Here is a 20,178-nt window from a genome sequence, read left to right as displayed (position 1 = left end):
CAAGGACAGGACGTACTGGGTCAGCATTTGTAGTGCAGGAATGTGGGGTTAGAGCGGAGATGATGGCCATACTGTTAGCCTTGTAGTGGGTGGAGGAAATTAAGCCAGAAATAGTAGTTATTTGCTTTGATTCATGTGCAGTGTTGATGAGTCTCCAGTCCTTTATATCACGTAGCAGACAATACCTGGTTTATGAGGTGCTACAAACCCATGGTAGGAGTAAACAAATGGGTATACAGATAATATTTACATGGGTCCCAGCTCATGTGGGTGTAGAGGGGAATGAGGCAGTTGATGTACTGGCTAAACAGCCACTAAGTAGTGGGGATGTTGATGTGGTAGTTTCAATGAGCAAGGCAGAAGAAAAAAAGCATGATATGGACAGTGATGGTGGAGAAATGGCAGAAGGAGTGGAATAGAGACACTAAGGACAGGCATTTATTTTAAGTACTGAGGAAAGTTGGGGAGGGGAGAACGGCAGGAAGGTACAGAAGAGAGGAGGCTATATTTACAAGCATAAGGGTGGGACACAGCCAGTTGAATAAGACCTTACATGTGATAGTAAAGCTTCCAACAGGAGTATTGCCAGGAAACAGAGAGAGTGGAGCATGTGTTGATACAGTGTGGACATTATTGGAAGGAAAGAGAGAGGACGAGATCTAGTATGAGGGAGAAGGGGATACAGGAAATGAGTTTAAAGAGTATATTGAGTAGAACGTCATTAGATATAGTCTCAAATATTTTGTTATCTTTTTTAAGAGCAAAGGGGCTGGCAGGTAGTATTTAGTTTCTTCCTGTCTGGCCCACACTCCAGTACAGTAGATTGCGGTAATGCATCATAACGTTGGAAGTCAACCACCGATAAAACCCCACCAAAGAAGAAGAAGAAGAAGAAGAAGAAGAAGAACAACGCCCACATGCAGGAACGCCCCGAATTGCCTCCCGCAATTGCACCCTTCTCAGTCAGGCAAAATAGAAACAAGCAAATAGGGTGTTGTTACATAAACTGTCCGCCAGAGGTCACGTTTCTCCAAGTTATTCTCACTTGCCGCTCCGGCCCCACACACGCGGATGAGAAGGCGATGAGCAACCGATCAGCAAAACAAAAAAAAGGCGAAATAACCGGTTTATAGTGACGAGAGGGGCTGGCTGGATTGTTCAACAATTAGGGACGCGGGTACGGATTTTCGACTTTAATCACGTTAATGCGTGATATATCAACAATATCAGACACCGGAAATTGTTGGATACAGTTTGGAATCAACAACATTTTGAATCAATATTTGAGCAGCCTGAAAGCAGAATAATTCGGATATTATGGCACCAGCTCGTTGGCGGCCATAAAGCTAAAGCAGGTAAGGGGGGTTTCACCAGGAATTAATAATCAATGTCCAAACAAATGTTTTATATCAGATGGAATATTGTGTTTTGTTGCATTTCAAATGAAGTTAGTAGCTCGCTCGTGTCTACTTGCAGTAAAATACCGATTGCGCTATTGCTGGTCGTCTGAACAGAATGACGCTGTTCGGTGGCAGACCGAGGCACAGGCGGATAGCCCACGTCTATTTTATACTTTTCTAATTATCTGATAATACGAAATAAGAAATAGGCCCAGAATGTGGGCAACAAATCACTATTCAGAATAGGCTATCGCTTTATATGTTGTTAGAATGTATCCTAATCAAACCTCGGTCATGCCATGGTTACCTTTCTGACAGTGTGACCGTTTAGATAGGCGGTACAGTGTAACCAACCATGTCGTGGTTGCACCAGTAAGGTATTTGCTGTGGCATTGTTTTGAAGTCAAAAGCTGTCAGGTTGGTAGGTTGTGTTCAGTCGGCCATGTCATGAAATAGCCAACAAACCGTGACATCAAACAGCTAGGTTGCTGGGCTAATGGTGGAAATGTATAGTAGTAGGGTTTTAAGCAGGTGACATTCTTGCCTAGAAACCCGACGTTGAATTGCATTTAATTCTATGTCGGGCAGAAATCAGCGTTTGAATCATGACCTGTACTAGCCAATGTTGAATAAAATTATATGTTAACGTACTTTACCGGTTCAGTGGCCTTTTGGCGGTAGAAATGTGAGACAATAACGTTATATCCACAGGAATGTAATAATTACATACATTTTTCAAAGCTCTGGTAGTGCTTCAGATTTATATAACCTGAAGCATGATCACAAGAGAACTTGCTGAGCTCTTGCATATATGTACATGGTCCTGTGCATGCTTCAGGTGATCTAAATCTGAACGCACTACCAGCCCTTTGAAAAGTTTATCTAATTAGACTGGATATATTGTCTCACATTACTACCGCCAACAGGACCAACTTCATGGAAACTGGTTAAGTACATTCAATTATACATTTATTCAACATTCTGGCTTGTAGACCTCGTGAGAGGAAACCTTTATGATTAAAATGCTAATTTCTGCCTGATGTAGAGCTCAATGCAATTCAATGTCGGGTTTCCAGGCAAGTGACATTCTTGAGAAAAGGGCATGGCACATGTGACAACGATGTGCACATGGTGGGCTTATAGCAAGCAATTAACCAAGTATAAACAATTTAGACAATCTGCCAAGTTGTCATCAAGTTGTAAATTAGAGAGACAAAGAGGGAAAAAGATTGACAACCTTTCTTTTGCTATCTCACACACCTTTATAATATTCTCCTGTCTTTAGTATACTCATGAACACATGTCCTTGACAGTCTGGCTGCCTATACTTGTCTCAGAGCTATATGACCATGTGCTGCAGCTACTTTTGCAATAAACTTTATGGAGGCTGGTGTTTTCCTTCTATCCATACTGTAATCCATTTGACTTTTGGAATATGGGAACCAGATCCCAGAACACACACACTCTTTTTCCGTCTCTCTCTCTCTCTGTCTCTCAATTTAAGGGGCTTTATTGGCGTGGGAAACATGTTAACATTGCCAAAGCAAGTGAAATAGATAAAACATGTACAGTAAACATTACACTCACAAATGTTCCAAAAGAATAAAGACATTTCAAATGTCGCTATGTCTATATACTAGAGGTCGACCGATTATGATTTTTCAATACCGATTTATTGGAGGACCAAAAAAATCATTAATTGGCTAATTATTATTATTATTTTTTATTTGTAATAATGACAATTACAACAATACTGAATGAACACTTATTTTAACTGAATATAATACATCAATAAAATCAATTTAGCCTCAAATAAATAATGAAACATGTTCAATTTGGTTTAAATAATGCAAAAACAAAGTGTTGGAGAAGAAAGTAAAAGTGCAATATGTGCCATGTAAAAAAGTTAACGGTTAAGTGCCTTGCTCAGAACATGGGAACATATGAAAGCTGGTGGTTCCTTTTAACATGAGTCTTCAATATTCCCAGGTAAGAAGTTTAAGGTTGTAGTTATTATAGGAATTATAGGACTATTTCTCTCTATACGATTTGTATTTCATATACCTTTGACTATTGGATGTTCTTATAGGCACTTTAGTATTGCCAGTGTATCAGTATAGCTTCCGTCCCTCTCCTCGCTCCTACCTGGGCTCAAACCAGGAACACATCGACAACAGCCACCCTCGAAGCAGCGTTACCCATGCAGAGCAAGGGGAACAACTACTCCAAGTCTCAGAGCGAGTGACGTTTGAAATGCTATTAGCGCGCACCCGCTAACTAGCTAGCCATTTCACATCGGTTACACCAGCCTAATCTTGGGAGTTGACAGGCTTGAAGTCATAAACAGCGCAATGCATTGCGGAGGGCTGCTGGCAAAACGCACGAAAGTGCTGTTTGAATGAATGCTTACGAGCCTGCTGCTGCCTACCACCGCTCAGTCAGACTGCTCTATCAAATCATAGACTTAATTATAACATAATAACACACAGAAAGATGAGCCTTAGGTCATTAATATGGTCAAATCCGGAAATTATCACGTTTATTCTTTCAGTGAAATACGGAACCGTTCCGTATTTTATCTAACGGTGACATCCATAAGTCTAAATATTCCTGTTACATTGCACATCCTTCAATGTTATGTCATAATTACGTAAAATTCTGGCAAATTAGTTCGCAACGAGCCAGGCGGCCCAAACTGTTGCATATACCCTGACTCTGCATGCAATGAACGGAAGAGAAGTGACAATTTCACCTGGTTAATAGTGCCTGCTAACCTGGATTTCTTTTAGCTAAATATGCAGGTTTAAAAATATATACTTCTGTGTATTGATTTTAAGAAGGGCATTGATGTTTATGGTTAGGTACAGTCGTGTAACGATTGTGCTTTTTCGCAAATGCGCTTTTGTTAAATCATCCACCGTTTGGCGAAGTTGGCTGTCTTTGTTAGGAAGAAATAGTATTCACACAGTTCGCAACGAGCCAGGCGGCCCAAACTGCTGCATATACCCTGACTCTGTTGCAGAGGTGACACATTTTCCCTCGTGAAAAGAAATTCATGTTTGCAGGCAATATTAACTAAATATGCAGGTTTAAAAATATATACTTGTGTATTGATTTTAAGAAAGACATTGATGTTTATGGTTAGGTACAATTTGGAGCAATGACAGTCCTTTTTCGCGAATGCGCACCGCATCGATTATATGCAACGCAGGACAGGCTAGATAACTACACATGGTTGATATTACTAGTTTAACTAGTGATTATGATTGATTGATTGTTTTTTATAAGATAAGTTTAATGCTAGCTAGCAACTTACCTTGGCTTCTTACTGCATTCGCGTAACAGGCAGGCTCCTCGTGGAGTGCAATGTAAAGCAGGTGGTTAGAGCGTTGGACTAGTTAACCGTAAGGTTGCAAGATTGAATCCCCAACCTGACAAGGTACAAATCTGTCATTCTGCCCCTGAACAAGGCAGTTAACCCACCGTTCCTAGGCCGTCATTAACTGACTTGCCTAGTTAAAAAATATTTATAAAAAAAATTAAATATTGGCAAATCGGTAGCCAAAAATACCGATTACCGATTGTTATGAAAACTTGAAATCGGCCCTAATTAATCGGCCATTCCGATTAATCGGTCGACCTCTACTATATACAGTGTTGTAATGATGTACAAAAGGGAAAATAAATGAACATAAATATAGGTTGAATTTGCAATGGTGTTTGTTATTCACTGGTTGCCCTTTTCTTGTGGCGACAGGTCACAAATCTTGGGAGTTTATCAAAATTGGATTTGTTTTCGAATTCTTTGTGGATCTGTGTAATCTGAGGGAAATATGTGTCTCTAATATGGTCAAACATTTGGCAGCAGGTTAGGAAGTGCAGCTCAGTTTCCACCACATTTTGTGGGCAGTGTGCACATAGCCCATCTTCTCAAGAGAGCCAAGTCTGCCTACAGTGGCCTTTCTCAATAGCAAGGCTTTGCTCACTGAGTCTGTACGTAGTCAAAGCTTTCCTTTCAGTCACAGTGGTCAGGTATTCTGCCACTGTATACTCTCTGTTGAGGGCCAAGTAGTGTTCTATTTTCCTCTGTTTTTTGGATAATTCTTTCCAATGTGTCAAGTAAATATCTTTTTGTTTTTTCATGATTTGGTTGGGTCTAATTGTGTTGCTGTCCTGGGGATCTGTGGGGCCAGGACCAGCTTGCTTAGGGGACTCTTCTCCAGGTTAATCTCTCTGTAGGTGATGTCTTTGTTATAGAAGGTTGGGTATTTCTTCCTTTTAGGTTGTTGTAGAATTTAGTGTCTTTTTTCTGGATTTTGATAATTAGCGGGTATCGGCTTAATTCTGCGCTGCATGCATTATTTGGTGTTTTACATTGTACACAGAGGATATTTTTGCAGAATTCTGCATGCAGAGTCTCAATTTGGTGTTTGTCGCATTTTGTAAATTCTTGGTTAGTGAGCGGACCCCAGACCTCACAACCATAAAGGGCAATGGGTTCTATAACTGATTCAAGTATTTTTAGCCAGATCCTAATTGGTACGTCAAGTGTTATGTTCCTTTTGATGGCATAGAAGACCTTTCTTGCCTTGTCTCTCAGAACGTTCACAGCTTTGTGGAAGTTACCTTTGGCGCTGATGCTTAGGCCAAGGTGTATATATAATTGTTTTGTCTGCTCTAGGGCAATGGTGTCTAGAAAGAATTTGTATTTGTGGTCCTGGACACTGACTTTTTTTGGAACAACATTATTTTTGTCTTACTGAGATTTACTGTCAGGGCCCAGGTCTGACAAAATCTGTGGATAAGATCTAGGTTCTGCTGTGGGACTTCCTTGGTTGGGGACAGAAGCACCAGATCATCAGCAAACAGTAGACATTTGACTTCAGATTCTAGTAGGGTGAGGCCGGGTGCTGCAGACTGTTCTAGTGCCCTCGCCAATTCGTTGATATATATTTTGAATAGGGTGGGGCTCAAGCTGCCTCCCTGTCTCACCTCACGGCCCTGTGGAAATAAATGTAATTTTTGCTCATTTTAACTGCACCCTTGTTGTTTGTGTACATGGATTTTATATTGTCATATGTTTTTCTCCCAACATCACTTTCCATCAATTTGTATAGCAGACCTTATTCCAAATTGAGTCAAAGCTTTTTTGAAATCCTTAAAGCATGAGACTTTGCCTTTGTTTTGTTTGTATGTCAATTAGGTTGTGCATGGTGAATACGTGGTCTGTCGTATGGTAATTTGGTAAAAAGACAATTTGACATTTGCTCTGTACATTGTTGTCACTGAGGAAATGTACGAGTATGCTGTTAGTGATAACGCAGATAATTTTTCCAAGGTTGCTGATGACGCATATCCCACAGTAGTTATTGGGGTCAAATTTGTCTCCACTTTTGTGGATTGGGGTGATCAGTCCTTGGTTTGGGTCCTTGGTTTGGGTAAGATGCCAGAGCTAACAATGATGAGAGTTTAAGTTTAGCCAATTGGAATTTGTGGTCTGTATAATTTCATGAAAATGTCCTATGGAAAAAATGTATGATGGTAAGACGATCGGAATCATTTCCCTGTTTGACCGCTAGGTTTTACGGGTATTATGACACCTCCGCTGTTGAGCTGTACTGCAGAGTTTTTGAGGCCCCCATCGTGGTGGTGTAGAAATATTTTAGCAGTTTAAAGTAGAGGTCGACCGATTTTATGATTTTTCAACGCCAATACCGATTTATTGGAGGACCAAAAAAATCCGATATCGATTAATTGGCTTATTATTATTTTTTTAATTTATTTGTAATAATGACAATTACAACAATACTGAATGAACACTTATTTTAACTGAATATAATACATCAATAAAATCAATTTAACCTCAAATAAATAATGAAACATGTTCAATTTGGTTTAAATAATGCAAAAACAGTGTTGGAGAATAAAGTAAAAGTGCAATATGTGCCATGTAAAAAAAGCTAACATTTAAGTTCCTTGCTCAGAACATATGAAAGCTGGTGGTTCAATATTCCCAGTTAAGAAGTTTTAGGTTGTAGTTATTATAGGAATTATTACGCGTCGACTATTTCTCACTATACCATTTGTATTTCATATACCTTTGACTATTGGATGTTCTAATAGGCACTTTAGTATTGCCAGCCTAATCTCAGGAGTTGATAGGCTTGAGTCATAAACAGCGCTGTGCTTCAAGCATTGCTAAGACCTGCTGGCAAATGCAGTACATTTTGAATGAATGCTTACGAGCCTGCTGCTGCCTACCACCGCTCAGTCAGATTGCTCTATCAAATCATAGACTTAATTATAAAATAATAAACACAGAAATACGAGCCTTTGATCATTAATATGGTCAAATCCGGAAACTATCATTTCGAAAACAAAATCTTTATTCTTTCAGTGAAATACAGAACCATTCTGTATTTTATCGAACTGGTGGCAACCCTAAGTCTAAATATTGCTGTTACATTGTACAACCTTCAATGTTATGTCATAATTATGTACAATTCTGGCAAATTAGTTTGCAACGAGCCAGGCGGCCCAAACTGTTGCATATACTCTGACTCTGTGTGCAATCAACGCAAGAGAATGACACAATTTCCCTAGTTAATATTGCCTGCTATCATGAATTTCTTTTAACTAAATACACAGGGTTTAAATGTACTTCTGTGTATTGATTTTAAGAAAGGAATTGCTGTTTATGGTTAGGTACATTCATGCAACGATTGTGCTTTTGTTAACCTGTTTGGGATAGGGGGCAGTATTGAGAATTTTGGAAAAAATATGTGCCCATTTTTAACTGCCTCCTACACCAACTCAGAAGCTAGAATATGCATATTATTGTTCAGGTTTGGATAGAAAACACTCTGAATTTTCTAAAACTGTTTGAATGGTGTCTGTGTATAACAGAACTCCTATGGCAGGCAAAATGGGTGTCTGATTATTTCTGGCTGGGCACTCTGCTGACATAATCTAATGTTTTGCTTTCGTTGTAAAGCCTTTTTGAAATCGGACAGTGAGGTTAGATTAACGAGATTCTTGTCTTTAAATAGCTGTAAAATAGTCATATGTTTGAGAAATTGAAGTAATAGTATTTCTAACGATTCAAAAATCGCGCCACTGGATTTCAGTGGCTGTTACGTAGGTGGGACGAGTTCGTCCCACATGCGCCAGAGAGGTTAACAGAACTGTGATGGTAGGCGAAAACCAGAGGAGAATCCATCCAGGAAGTGCCATTATTTTGAAATGGCTGTTTTTCCAATGAAAGCCTATCCACCATTTAAAGGGATAGGACCCAGATTCCATTCCCTATGGCTTCCACTAGTTGTGAACAGTCTTTAGACATTGTTTCAGGCTTTTATTCAGAAAAATTATTGAGAATGACAACTTTGAGTCAGTGGATAGTGGGATGTCCCCAGAGCTGTTTTCTGAGCTCACCCGAGAGCGCACCTTTCTTGTTTTTCTCTTATATTGACGACACTATTGTCCGGTTTGAAATATTATCGATTATTTAGGCTAAAAACAACCTGAGGATTGATTATAAACATCCTTTGACATGTTTCTACGAACTTTACGGATACTATTTGGAATTTTCGTCTGCCTCTTGTGACCGCATTTGAGCCATTGGATTACTGAACAAAACACGACAACATAATGGAGGTTTTTGGATATAAAGAGGGACTTTTTCGAACAAAATGAACATTTATTGTGTAACTGGGAGTGTTGTGAGTGCAACCATATGAAGATCATCAAAGGTAAGTGATTACTTTTATTGCTATTTCTGACTTTCGTGACTAATCTACTTGTCTGATAGATTAGATTGTATGTAATGTTTTGTGTGCTGAGCGCTGTCCTCAGATAATCGCATGATTTGCTTTCGCTGTAAAGCCTTTTTGAAATCTGACACGGCGGCTGGATTAACAACAAGTTAAGCTTTATTTTGATGTATTACACTTGTGTTTTCATGAAATGTAAATATTTATAGTAATTAAATTTGTCGCTCTGCAATTTCACTGGATGTTGGCCAGGTGGGACGCTACCGTCCCACACCCCCTAGAGGTTAAAGCAAATTTCTTGCAATTCTACACATTTTTACATGCAGCCGAGATAAAATATTGCAGTTTTATAGCTAATTTCCTGCAATTCTGCATATTCTGACATGGCTAATGCTGTGTTATTTTGCTCAAACATAATAACAAAATCATTACTGCTAAATTCTAGGTCTGTGATAATACCAGTATTGCGATATTTTAAAACATGAACCAGACCAAACTCTTGGTCTTTTATAAACCTGCTGTATGTAAAATAGAGTATTGCGACACTGGTATCACCTTGGCCCTAGTATACTGATTTAAAAATATAAACGCAACATGTAAAGTGTTGGTTTCATGAGTTGAAATAAAAGTTCTCAGAAATGTTCCATATGCACAAATAGCTTATTTCTCTCAAATTGTGTGCACAAATTTGTTTACATACCTGTTAGTGAGCATTTATTCTTTGCCAAGATAATCTATCCACCTGACAGGTGTGGCATATCAAGAAGCTGATTAAACAGCATGATCATTACACAGGTGCACCTTGAACTGGCGACAATAAAAGGCCACTCTGAAATGTGCAGTTTTGTCACACAACGCCACGGATGTCTTAAGTTTTGAGGGAGTGTGAAATTAGCATGCTGACTGCCATCAGAGCTGTTGTCAGAGAATTGAATGTTAATTTCTCTACCATGCATTGATGTTAGAGGGACAATAGAGCCCTAAGTACCAGGCCATTAGCGACCTGATGATCATTAGCGAGTTGGCTACTACTACTAATGCATGTGCATAACAGGAGATTACCATGACTCAACGGTCACATAGAATTTTACTGCAGTGATAACTCGTAACACGGTCACCGCAATAGTCCTAGTCAAGGGTAACTATGCTACTACTTAGCTTTGGTTTTCAAAACATCAAACAAAATGAGAGCCTAAGTGTAGCGATGCACGATATATCAAATCAAATGTATTTGTCACATACACATGGTTAGCAGGTGTTAATGCAAGTGTAGCGAAATGCTTGTAAGAGAATTCTCTTGGTAGATAATGCGGTCTGCATTTGATAGTGAGGAATTCTAAGTCAGGTGAACAAAAGGACTAGAGTTCCTGTATATTGATATGATCACACCACGTCTCGTTATTCATAAGGCATACACCCCCGCCCTTCTTCTTACCAGAGAGATGCTTGTTTCTGTCGGCGCGATGCGTGAAGAAACCAGGTGCCTGTACCGACTCAGATGGCGTGTCTCGAGTGAGCCATGTTTCCGTGAAACAAAGAACGTTACAGTCTCGGATGTCTCTCTGGAATGTTACCCTTGCTCGGATTTCGTCTACCTTGTTGTCAAGAGACTGGACATTGGCGAGTAGTATGCTCGGGAGCGGTGCGCGATGTGCCCGTCTACGGAGCCTGACCAGAAGACCGCTCCGTCTTTCCCTTCTTCTATGGCGTCGTAGTTCTGGGTCACCGGCTGGGATCCGATCCATTGTCCTGGGTGGTAGGCCAAACAGAGGATCCGCTTCGGGAAAGTCATATTTCTGGTCGTAATGTTGGTGAGTTGACGTTGCGCTTATATCCAATAGTTCCTCCCGACTGTATGTAATAAAACATAAGATTTCCTGGGGTAACAATGTAAGAAATAACACATAAAAAAACAAAATACTGCATAGTTTCCTAGGAACGCGAAGCGAGGCGGCCATCTCTGTCGGCGCCAGAAGATTCTATCGGTGAACATATCGGAAATATCGGTATCAGCCGATGTCTTGTTTAACGCCTGATGTGCAAAACCGATGTCAAAGCTGACGTGCATACCTATATAACGAAGGTACATGACGTAATGACGCCACGTAAAATTTTGCGCTATACGTGCAACACAGCATTCCTAAACTAGCCTACAATGTCTGCTGTGTGGATCGAGCAGTCAACAAGTCAAGCAGTCATTTGAAAGAATAACAAAATTTCAGCGAGACAACTCAAAGGCGAAATCCATTTAAGCCAAAACAATAGAATTCATTGCCCTTGACAATCAACCGTTCTCTGTCCTGGGTGATGTTGGCTTTCGCCGACTGGTCGAGCACCAATTAACACTACCAAGTGCACTATTTTTCCGATGTTTCCTACCGGAGTTACACAGTAATAGCGTCACTGCTATTAGCTTCACGACATACATACTATGGAACGTCGTTTGGGTCTTTGCATGTCAAAAAAGAGACAGTAGCACTGTCAAAGCTGTACAAAAAAAGTCCGCAAACACCGGCCACGAACGATGTGTTTACAATACCGCGTTGGTAATAAAGAATAATTTGTTCGACCGCAACTTCTGGGGTAGCTAGCTTTAGCTTGGTACCTAGCTAGCACCAATACAACCAGCCTGAAAACGATGACCAAGAGAAACTAGTAATTTTTGTTATTTTTAGCAATGATTTAGGAATCCTTGTAAGTATTAGCTAGGTTGCCACTTGTTGTTCGCCTATTGAAATTGAACTTCAGTTCATGAAAATAAATAGCTAGCCAGCTACTTAACCCTGTTGCCCAAAGCTAAAGTTATAAGCAGCCAGCTAGCTTCATCTGGCTAGTGAGGCTCGACCGGACCGGGTTATGTGTTGTGAAGCTAGCCACAATAAGGATTAGGCAAATAGTGGAATTTGCGGTTTGCCTTTAAAATAAAAGTATGTCATTGACAGTGATGCAAATGAATACAAATAGTAGAATTATGCCATACTTTTATTTTGAAAGCTAACCGCAAAGTCCACTGTTTTGGCTAGCTTCACATAGATGAGTCCGTCCACCATTAATGAAATATGAACTGTCTTATAAATTAGGGTTATTTTAGATGATGACACCTAGCTATATAGATAGCTAGCTAACTATAGCTACTGAAACAGATTGTTGTTTTGCTACGTTTTTGGGGAAGAACATTGTTTGCATCCATGAGCTAGCTAGCTTTTTTTATGACCAGCACTGTAGGTGCACAAGACAACTTTACCAGCATCATAGCATTCGTATTGATGATTCGTTGTGACATATGAAATACGAGTGATAGTGTAATCAATGTGTAATAACTACATAATAATTTAACGCGTTCAATAATTTTTTAAGTGACGTGCAGTCATATTCAGGTCCTGATTGGTCAACAAACTTATTTGACACGTCAAATAGTTAAATAGTATATTTTTTGACATGCAAAGACCCAAACGGCGTTCCATAGAAATCTTGGTTGAGAATGAAATGACTGAACAACGAAACAACACAGCAAGTAAGTGAAAAAAATAGGTTTTGATTACGTTTTACTGGTAATGGGGACATATGTAAATGCCAACAAAGTAATGTGTGTGTGTGTGTGTGTGTGTGTGTGTGTGTGTGTGTGTGTAACCTTTATTTAACTAGGCAAGTCGGTTAAGGACAAATTCTTATTTACAATGACGGCCAAACCCGGACAACGCTGGGCCAATTGTGCACCGCCCTATGGGACTCCCAACCGGATGTGATACAGCCTGGATTCGAACTAGGGACTGTAGTGACATGCAGTGCCTTAGACCGCTGTGTCCACGTGTGTGTGTTAACTGTTTAACTGTACTAGAATGCTTAAAAGGCCGCAAGAAATGTAATATCGGTTATCAGTATCTTTTTGGGGGGGGGGGGGGGGGGGTCAAGGAAAATATCGGATATCGGACAAAATGTCATATCGATACATCACTACCTAAGTGTCAAGTACACCATAATGCAAGTACTTCCTAGTTTGTTACAATGTGTAGCGCAGGTTACTTCATTGCTAGATCCTCTATTATAAAGCTTATGTGGTATACCATGTGATTGACAGACATCACTGTCACTGATGTTAGATCACTGAGGGCTACCCTTCCAATTAACCAAACAATTAACCAGAGAGGTTAGGACCTAACTTTAGCAAACATTGCTGTAATGTTGTTGACACATCCAGTAGGATTTAGGATCAGCTGTCAGACCAGTTAGACTGGTTGTGGTTAGGTTGTTGATTTATCGACTGTGGATATAGGACCATTACTACTAATATAGGTATACACTGCAGAGAACCAACAGAGAATAGGAAAGGGATTATTTATGAATTGGAAGGTGTGGATCATTTCAAAATTCTCTGAACATATTTTTTTGGACTCTGCCAAGGATCATGTCCTGTTATGCCATTTTTATGTCATGATCTCCAGTAAAGCAACTGTATAATCATCAGAGTACAGTTATAAGATATAATATAAATGATAAGCATTCCTTCCTCTGCACTGAGGCTGAGCAAAACAATAAGACAGTTGATCCCAGAATGGAACTGGTTAGATGGCAGAGATTTTTCGGCCATTGACATCCTTGGGCGATATAGGTAGGTAGAAAGTAGGTAGAAAAGATAATGGAGCTATATCATTTTTAAATAATATTATCTTTGAGAATTTACAATCACCAAAGTAAAATACAGTCAGGGAGAATTGAAAGTTATCAAAAAAATGAATTTTAAACTGAACAAAAATGTAAACACGACATGCAACAATTTCAAAGATTTTACTGATTTACAGTTCATATAAAACTCAAACAGTTTATAAGACTAGGATGTCTGTAGTCTCGTGTCTGTGTGTATTTCCATCTGTGTTTAACGTTTGTGTCTATGCATACAGAAAAGAGTGAGTGGGATGTCATGACGTTCATTCTGTGGGAGAGGTGGAGGGAGGATGTGAGGGATGACGGGGGATGAGAGAGGGACGTGTGAATGTGTGACATCTCTGTGGTGTCATTACTCTGGCATCAGCTGGCTGTAGCAGAAAGGGGTGCTGCAACTGTTGTGGCATACTTTAGCAGTTCTGTGTGTGTGTGTGTGTGTGTGTGTGTGTGTGTGTGTGTGTGTGTGTGTGTGTGTGTGGGTGTGGTTGGGTTGGTGGGGGAGGGTGTGGTGATGACAGCGGCCCCTTTGTCTCTGGACTGCCTAGCTGTGTGAACAAATCTGAGTCTGACCCTCCTCACGTGACACACGCACACAGCCCCCCTCCCCATCCTTTGTTCTTTCAATCTGTGAACCCCTCCTCTAATTGAATGGGATTATATGCCTCTGGGGGACAGATTCCAGGGGGTTGGATCTGGCCTTGGTCCCCACCTCCCCTAACCACCCCCACTTCATCCCTCTCCAACAATGTGGCCCCTCCTCCATTTCCACCTCTTCCCTCTCCTCGGCCCCACTCTGGGTTGCTCCCCCCGGGCTACTGGCCAGGCCCTGCCATCCCTCCTGCACTGGAGCTTCCTCACCGTAGCAACCAAATGGCTGACACTAAAGGAGATTGAAGAACAGTCAATGTATGGATAGTGTTGCCTGGTTACAGAGAGAGCCAATACATCTGTCTTTTCTAGTGTGTGTGTGTGACTTTTCATCTGGTAGGCCGTCATTGTAAATAATAATTTGTTCTTAACTGACTTGCCTAGTTAAATAAAGGACAAATAATAATAATAATCTGTTAGGGTCTGGAGCTGAGCCTGTGTTTATAAACATGTCTGGGTCTTGGCTGGCTAATTTATTAGAGGAGACACACACAGTCTCACGCCTCGGCAGTCTGGTTCATTAAAGTTGTGATGTTCTGTCTCTCTAATGTATTCCTGACATCTCACCACAACCCAGAAGCTTAGAATGGACAGGGTGTTGAAATGGAAGCTGTGTGACAAAGATGCTGATTGATGTGATCAGAATGTTTTTTTCTTTCTCCATACCTCTCACTTTCCTCTTAACTTGCCCTTTTCACCCTCTTTCTCTCTCTCTTTCACTCACACACACACACTTTGTTGAAACAGGTGGGAGGAAACACACTGTATTGTTAATTATCTGCTTGCCAAATGTCCCATAAGGGTTCTTATATGCGTCAGCATATTCTCTCCCTGGCCCTTGGTTAAGAAATCCAATTTATCAACCCATGGAGGTCTGGATTTGGAGTCACACTCAAAATTAAAGTGGAAAACCACACTACAGGCTGATCCAACTTTGATGTAATGTCCTTAAAACAAGTCAAAATGAGGCTCAGTAGTGTGTGTGGCCTTCACGTGCCTGTATGACCTCCCTACAACGCCTGGGCATACTCCTGATGAGGTGGCGGATGGTCTCCTGAGGGATCTCCTCCCAGACCTGGACTAAAGCATCCGCCAACTCCTGGACAGTCTGTGGTGCAACGTGGCGTTGGTGGATGGAGCGAGACATGATGTCCCAGATGTGCTCAATTGGATTCAGGTCTGGGGAACAGGCGGGCCAGTCCATAGCATCAATGCCTTCCTCTTGCAGGAACTGCTGACACACTCCAGCCACATGAGGTCTAGCATTGTCTTGCATTAGGAGGAACCCAGGGCCAACCGCACCAGCATATGGTCTCACAAGGGGTCTGAGGATCTCATCTCGGTACCTAATGGCAGTCAGGCTACCTCTGGCGAGCACATGGAGGGCTGTGCGGCCCCCCAGAAAAATGCCACCCCACACCATGACTGACCCACCACCAAACCGGTCATGCTGGAGAATGTTGCAGGCAGCAGAACGTTCTCCACGGTGTCTCCAGACTCTGTCACGTCTGTCACATGTGCTCAGTGTCAACCTGCTTTCATCTGTGAAGAGCACAGGGCGCCAGTGGCGAATTTGCCAATCTTAGTGTTCTCTGGCAAATGCCAAACGTCCTGCACGGTGTTGGGCTGTAAGCGCAACCCCCACCTGTGGGCGTCGGGCCCTCATACCACCCTCATGGAGTCTGTTTCTGACCGTTTGAGCAGACACATGCACATTTGTGGCCTGCTGGAGGTCATTTTGCAGGGCTCTGGCAGTGCTCCTCCTGCTCCTCCTTGCACAAAGGCGGAGGTAGCGGTCCTGCTGCTGGGTTGTTGCCCTCCTATGGCCTCCTCCACGTCTCCTGATGTACTGGCCTGTCTCTGGTAGCGCCTCCATGCTCTGGACACTACGCTGACAGACACAGCAAACCTTCTTGCCACAGCTCGCATTGATGTGCCATCCTGGATGAGCTGCACTACCTGAGCCACTTGTGTGGGTTGTAGACTCCGTCTCATGCTACCACTAGAGTGAAAGCACCGCCAGCATTCAAAAGTGACCAAAACATCAGCCAGGAAGCATAGGAACTGAGAAGTGGTCTGTGGTCACCACCTGCAGAACCACTCCTTTATTGGGGTTGTCTTGCTAATTGCCTATAATTTCCACCTGTTGTCTATTCCATTTGCACAACAGCATGTGACATTTATTGTCAATCAGTGTTGCTTCCTAAGTGGACAGTTTGATTTCACAGAAGTGTGATTGACTTGGAGTTACATTGTGTTGTTTAAGTGTTCCCTTTATTTTTTTGAGCAGTGTGTATTTCACAGCGGTTTAGATGGTACAATGATTCTCTACACTGTACTTGCTTCTTTTGTCACATCAACTGAAATTAGACAAACTGTTAGAATTTTAGCAACCAGGAAATGGCAGAGCGATTTCTGCACAGTGCAACTTTAATGTTACAAAGACAATTGAAGGTTAAATTAAAGAGGGTGGGTAATAGCTGTGGATTACACATTGAACTGAGAGCATTTGGTGTCTTTGGCAGAAGAGAAACACATCCCTCATTCTCCCTTTGACTTTAATTGCTTTTTTTTTACTCTTTCTGATAAACTCTCTCTCTCTCTCTCTCCACAGAGCGTATTCTGAGCCCAATGTCTCTTCTCTGGAAGCCCTAGCACCGGTGTCTTCCTCTCCTGTCAGTGGTGGCGTCCCCTGTATGAGCATGTCGGCAGCACAAACTCCGAAGGATAGCGAGGGTCCCTGGGGACTGGACTCCCTGGGCTTGAGCCAGAGAGAGCTGGTACTGGCTGAAGCCCTACAGATGGAGTATGATGCCCTGTCCAGACTCAAACAGGACAAGGGGGGGGACAGCCAGGGGACCAGCAGCCAGGGTGGTGGGAAGGTACCAACGCTACCCCCCTGGGAGGGCCAGAGGCAGGTCGATCGCCCCCTCCCACCCCGCCCCAGCCTTAGTCCTCCTGGAAGGAGTTTGCTAAGAGGGTTATCTGGCTCGGACCTCTCCCTCCACCACCTCCCGACTGGGGGGTCCCACTCCCCACAGCCCTCCCCAGCCAGGGAGCCCATCTATATCCTGGAGAGTCCAGGGAAGGGAGACTACTTGAGTTCCAGCTATGGGGAGTCTGGGTCTAGCTTTGGTTCTTCTCTGACTCTGCCTAAAGGCTTCTCCCCTCCTCATGATGACCCTCCTCCTGCTGTACCCCCCAGGACCCCTCTACTCCCCTCCTCTGAGCCCTTCCTGCCCCCCCGACCCACTACGGCTCCCCGAGATGTCAACCTGTTCACCCCCGAGGTGGACCAGCCCAAACTGTCGTCAGGGGAGACGCTAAACTACGAGAGCCTCAACGACGCTCTCTCCAAGCTCAATGGGGATTTGCCATCGCCAAGGGGTAGGCGGGCCAACGGGGACCAATCAGGGAAGCCCTTGGCTCGGAGCAAGACCCTCCCCCCTCAGGTGCCCCCCCGCACCTACGTATCTATCCAGAAGAGCAACAAGAACCAGCACAGAGTGTCGGCCGACCCGGTAACTACTCAGGGTTACGACAGGTTCACGACAGCTTCATTACGTGACTTAGCATTAATCCCCATCTAACGTTGTTACCTCATACCCTCATTCCATGTTTCTAGGGAAACCTAGAAACAAATAAAGAGGCCTTGAAATGTCTAGTTTTGTTTTATCCCGTTTACTCCAGCCCAGCTGTTTTCCGTTACTTTGAGTTCTGTGACTCTGAAAGTTCCATTACCTTCAGTTGTGACTCTGATCGTTCCTGTGTCTCTGTGTGTGATTGACAGGTGTCTCTGTGTGTGATTGACAGGCGTCTCTGTGTGTGATTGACAGGCGTCTCTGTGTGTGATTGACAGGTGTCTCTGTGTATGATTGACAGGTGTCTCTGTGTGTGATTGACAGGTGTCCCTAGGCACCAGGCTCAATGGTTTTGGCTATGAGCTCTTCCAGGTGTCAGAGGAGAGAGATGAGGAGGTGGCCGCCTTCTGCCATATGCTCGATGTGTAAGTGTATGGCCCAATCCCAAATCCAACCCTATGTACTTGTGTAGGATTTTATTGATATAAGCCACATGGTGAAACTTCCACCCACAGTATTAGAAGGCAAGATGGAGCTATTGCCATATTGCCTACACCTGTCAAATCCTCTCAGAACTCCACATAGGGTGTATTGTTTAGGGGTTGATTTGGGATTGTGCCCAAATGTTACTCTCTCACCCTCAGTCAGGCGGTTTAGAAACATTTCTGTGTTGTGGTTGTATTGTGGTCAGGTTGTGGTCAGGCTGTCTATATGCAATTATCACCATGACTGTGTGTTGTCAGGCTATTTATTACCTGTTAATAATCATGACTATGTGTTGTCAGGCTATTTATTACCTGTTAATAATCATGACTGTGTGTTGTGTTCAGATTGCGGTCAGCATATCCGTGCAGTGACCAGTCTAAGAACACAGGGTTTGTGTGGTCACCCTCAGTGGGGCCTGAAGAGCTGCAACAGGGGTTAGGGGTCAGCGTCAAGGTTACGGTCATCAGCGACCACTTTAGAGAACCACTCACCTTCACCTGCGACGGTAAGACACACACACACACACACACAATGCAGACACCACAGGTTCAACAGCACAGAGATCTCATCCCTATTCTCATACACACCCTCAGTGAATGTAATGTTTGCTGGCCTCAGTCCTGTCCAGACCACTGTGGTTCTCCAAGATCTGGGATCTGGGATAAGGGATCTGGGATAAGGGATCTGGGATAAGGGATCTGGGATAAGGGATCTGGCATAAGGGATTAGGGATAAGGGATCTGGGATAAAGGATAAGGGATCTGGGATAAAGGATAAGGGATCTGGGATAAGGAAAAGCCTGTTGTTGGAGTTCCCTTAATGTAATTACGCTGACCTCTCAATTTAACATGACTGACTCTCATTCATCTGTCTGAGCGGGAGAGCGAGGGAGAGAGAGATTTAAGGGATGTTTCTCTCTCTGTTTCTCTCTCCAGCTCACCCTTTCTCCATTAGTGTGTAAGACTATGTGCTGTGGGTACCGTCAGGTCATGACTCATGATGGGGGCAGAGAGTATGTTTTCTCTCACTCGGAGAGATCAAACTGGCCAAATAAACAGTCACTCTATTGCCTCATTCTTCGGTCTCTTTCTCTCTCAGGGTCGTCTACGGTAGACCTTTTAATCTACCAGACGTTGTGTTATGCTAATGAAGACCTCGACCACATTGACGTCGACCACTACCTCCTCAAAGTCTGCGGTCAGGCCGAGTTCCTACAAAAGTAAAGACGACCATCTAGACTTTGGCTACACACTCCTAGACTTTGACTACACACTCCTAGACTTTGGCTACACACTCCTAGACTTTGGCTACACACTCCTAGACTTTGGCTACACACTCCTAGACTTTGGCTACACACTCCTAGACTTTGGCTACACACTCCTAGACTTTGGCTACACACTCCTAGACTTTGGCTACACACTCAAATCAAATGTTATTTGTCACATACACATGGTTAGCAGATGTTAATGCCAGTGTAGCGAAATGCTTGTGCTTCTAGTTCCGACCATGCAGTAATATCTAACAAGTAATCTAACAATTTCACAACTACCTTCTAAGTGTAAAGGAATGAATAAGAATATGTATATATAAATATATGGATGAGCGATAGCCGAACGGCATAGGCAAGAT

The 20,178-nt window shown here is 42.6% G+C and overlaps 1 protein-coding gene across 3 annotated transcripts in view; it reads left to right on the top strand.

Moving 5' to 3' along the window:
• Positions 1 to 1,065: 1,065 nt before the first annotated feature.
• Positions 1,066 to 20,178, top strand: part of LOC115150304 (phosphatidylinositol 4-phosphate 3-kinase C2 domain-containing subunit beta-like) — a 122,157-nt gene continuing 103,044 nt past the window's right edge. For 2 of the 3 annotated variants that reach the window (XM_029693444.1, XM_029693443.1), the window contains exons 1-5: positions 1,067 to 1,355; positions 17,097 to 18,003; positions 18,388 to 18,488; positions 18,894 to 19,054; positions 19,648 to 19,768. In XM_029693444.1, the coding sequence (XP_029549304.1) occupies positions 17,179 to 18,003; positions 18,388 to 18,488; positions 18,894 to 19,054; positions 19,648 to 19,768 (1,208 nt within the window). In that variant the 5' untranslated portion in view covers positions 1,067 to 1,355; positions 17,097 to 17,178. Of the gene's footprint in view, positions 1,356 to 17,096; positions 18,004 to 18,387; positions 18,489 to 18,893; positions 19,055 to 19,647; positions 19,769 to 20,178 lie in introns of all 3 variants that reach the window. The other variant, XM_029693445.1, reaches the window with a different exon arrangement.

Source organism: Salmo trutta, chromosome 16 (genome assembly GCF_901001165.1).
Source record: "Salmo trutta chromosome 16, fSalTru1.1, whole genome shotgun sequence".
NCBI lineage: Eukaryota > Metazoa > Chordata > Actinopteri > Salmoniformes > Salmonidae > Salmo > Salmo trutta.
Note: the sequence above shows the minus strand (reverse complement) of the source record. Positions and strands in the feature narration are given on the sequence as shown.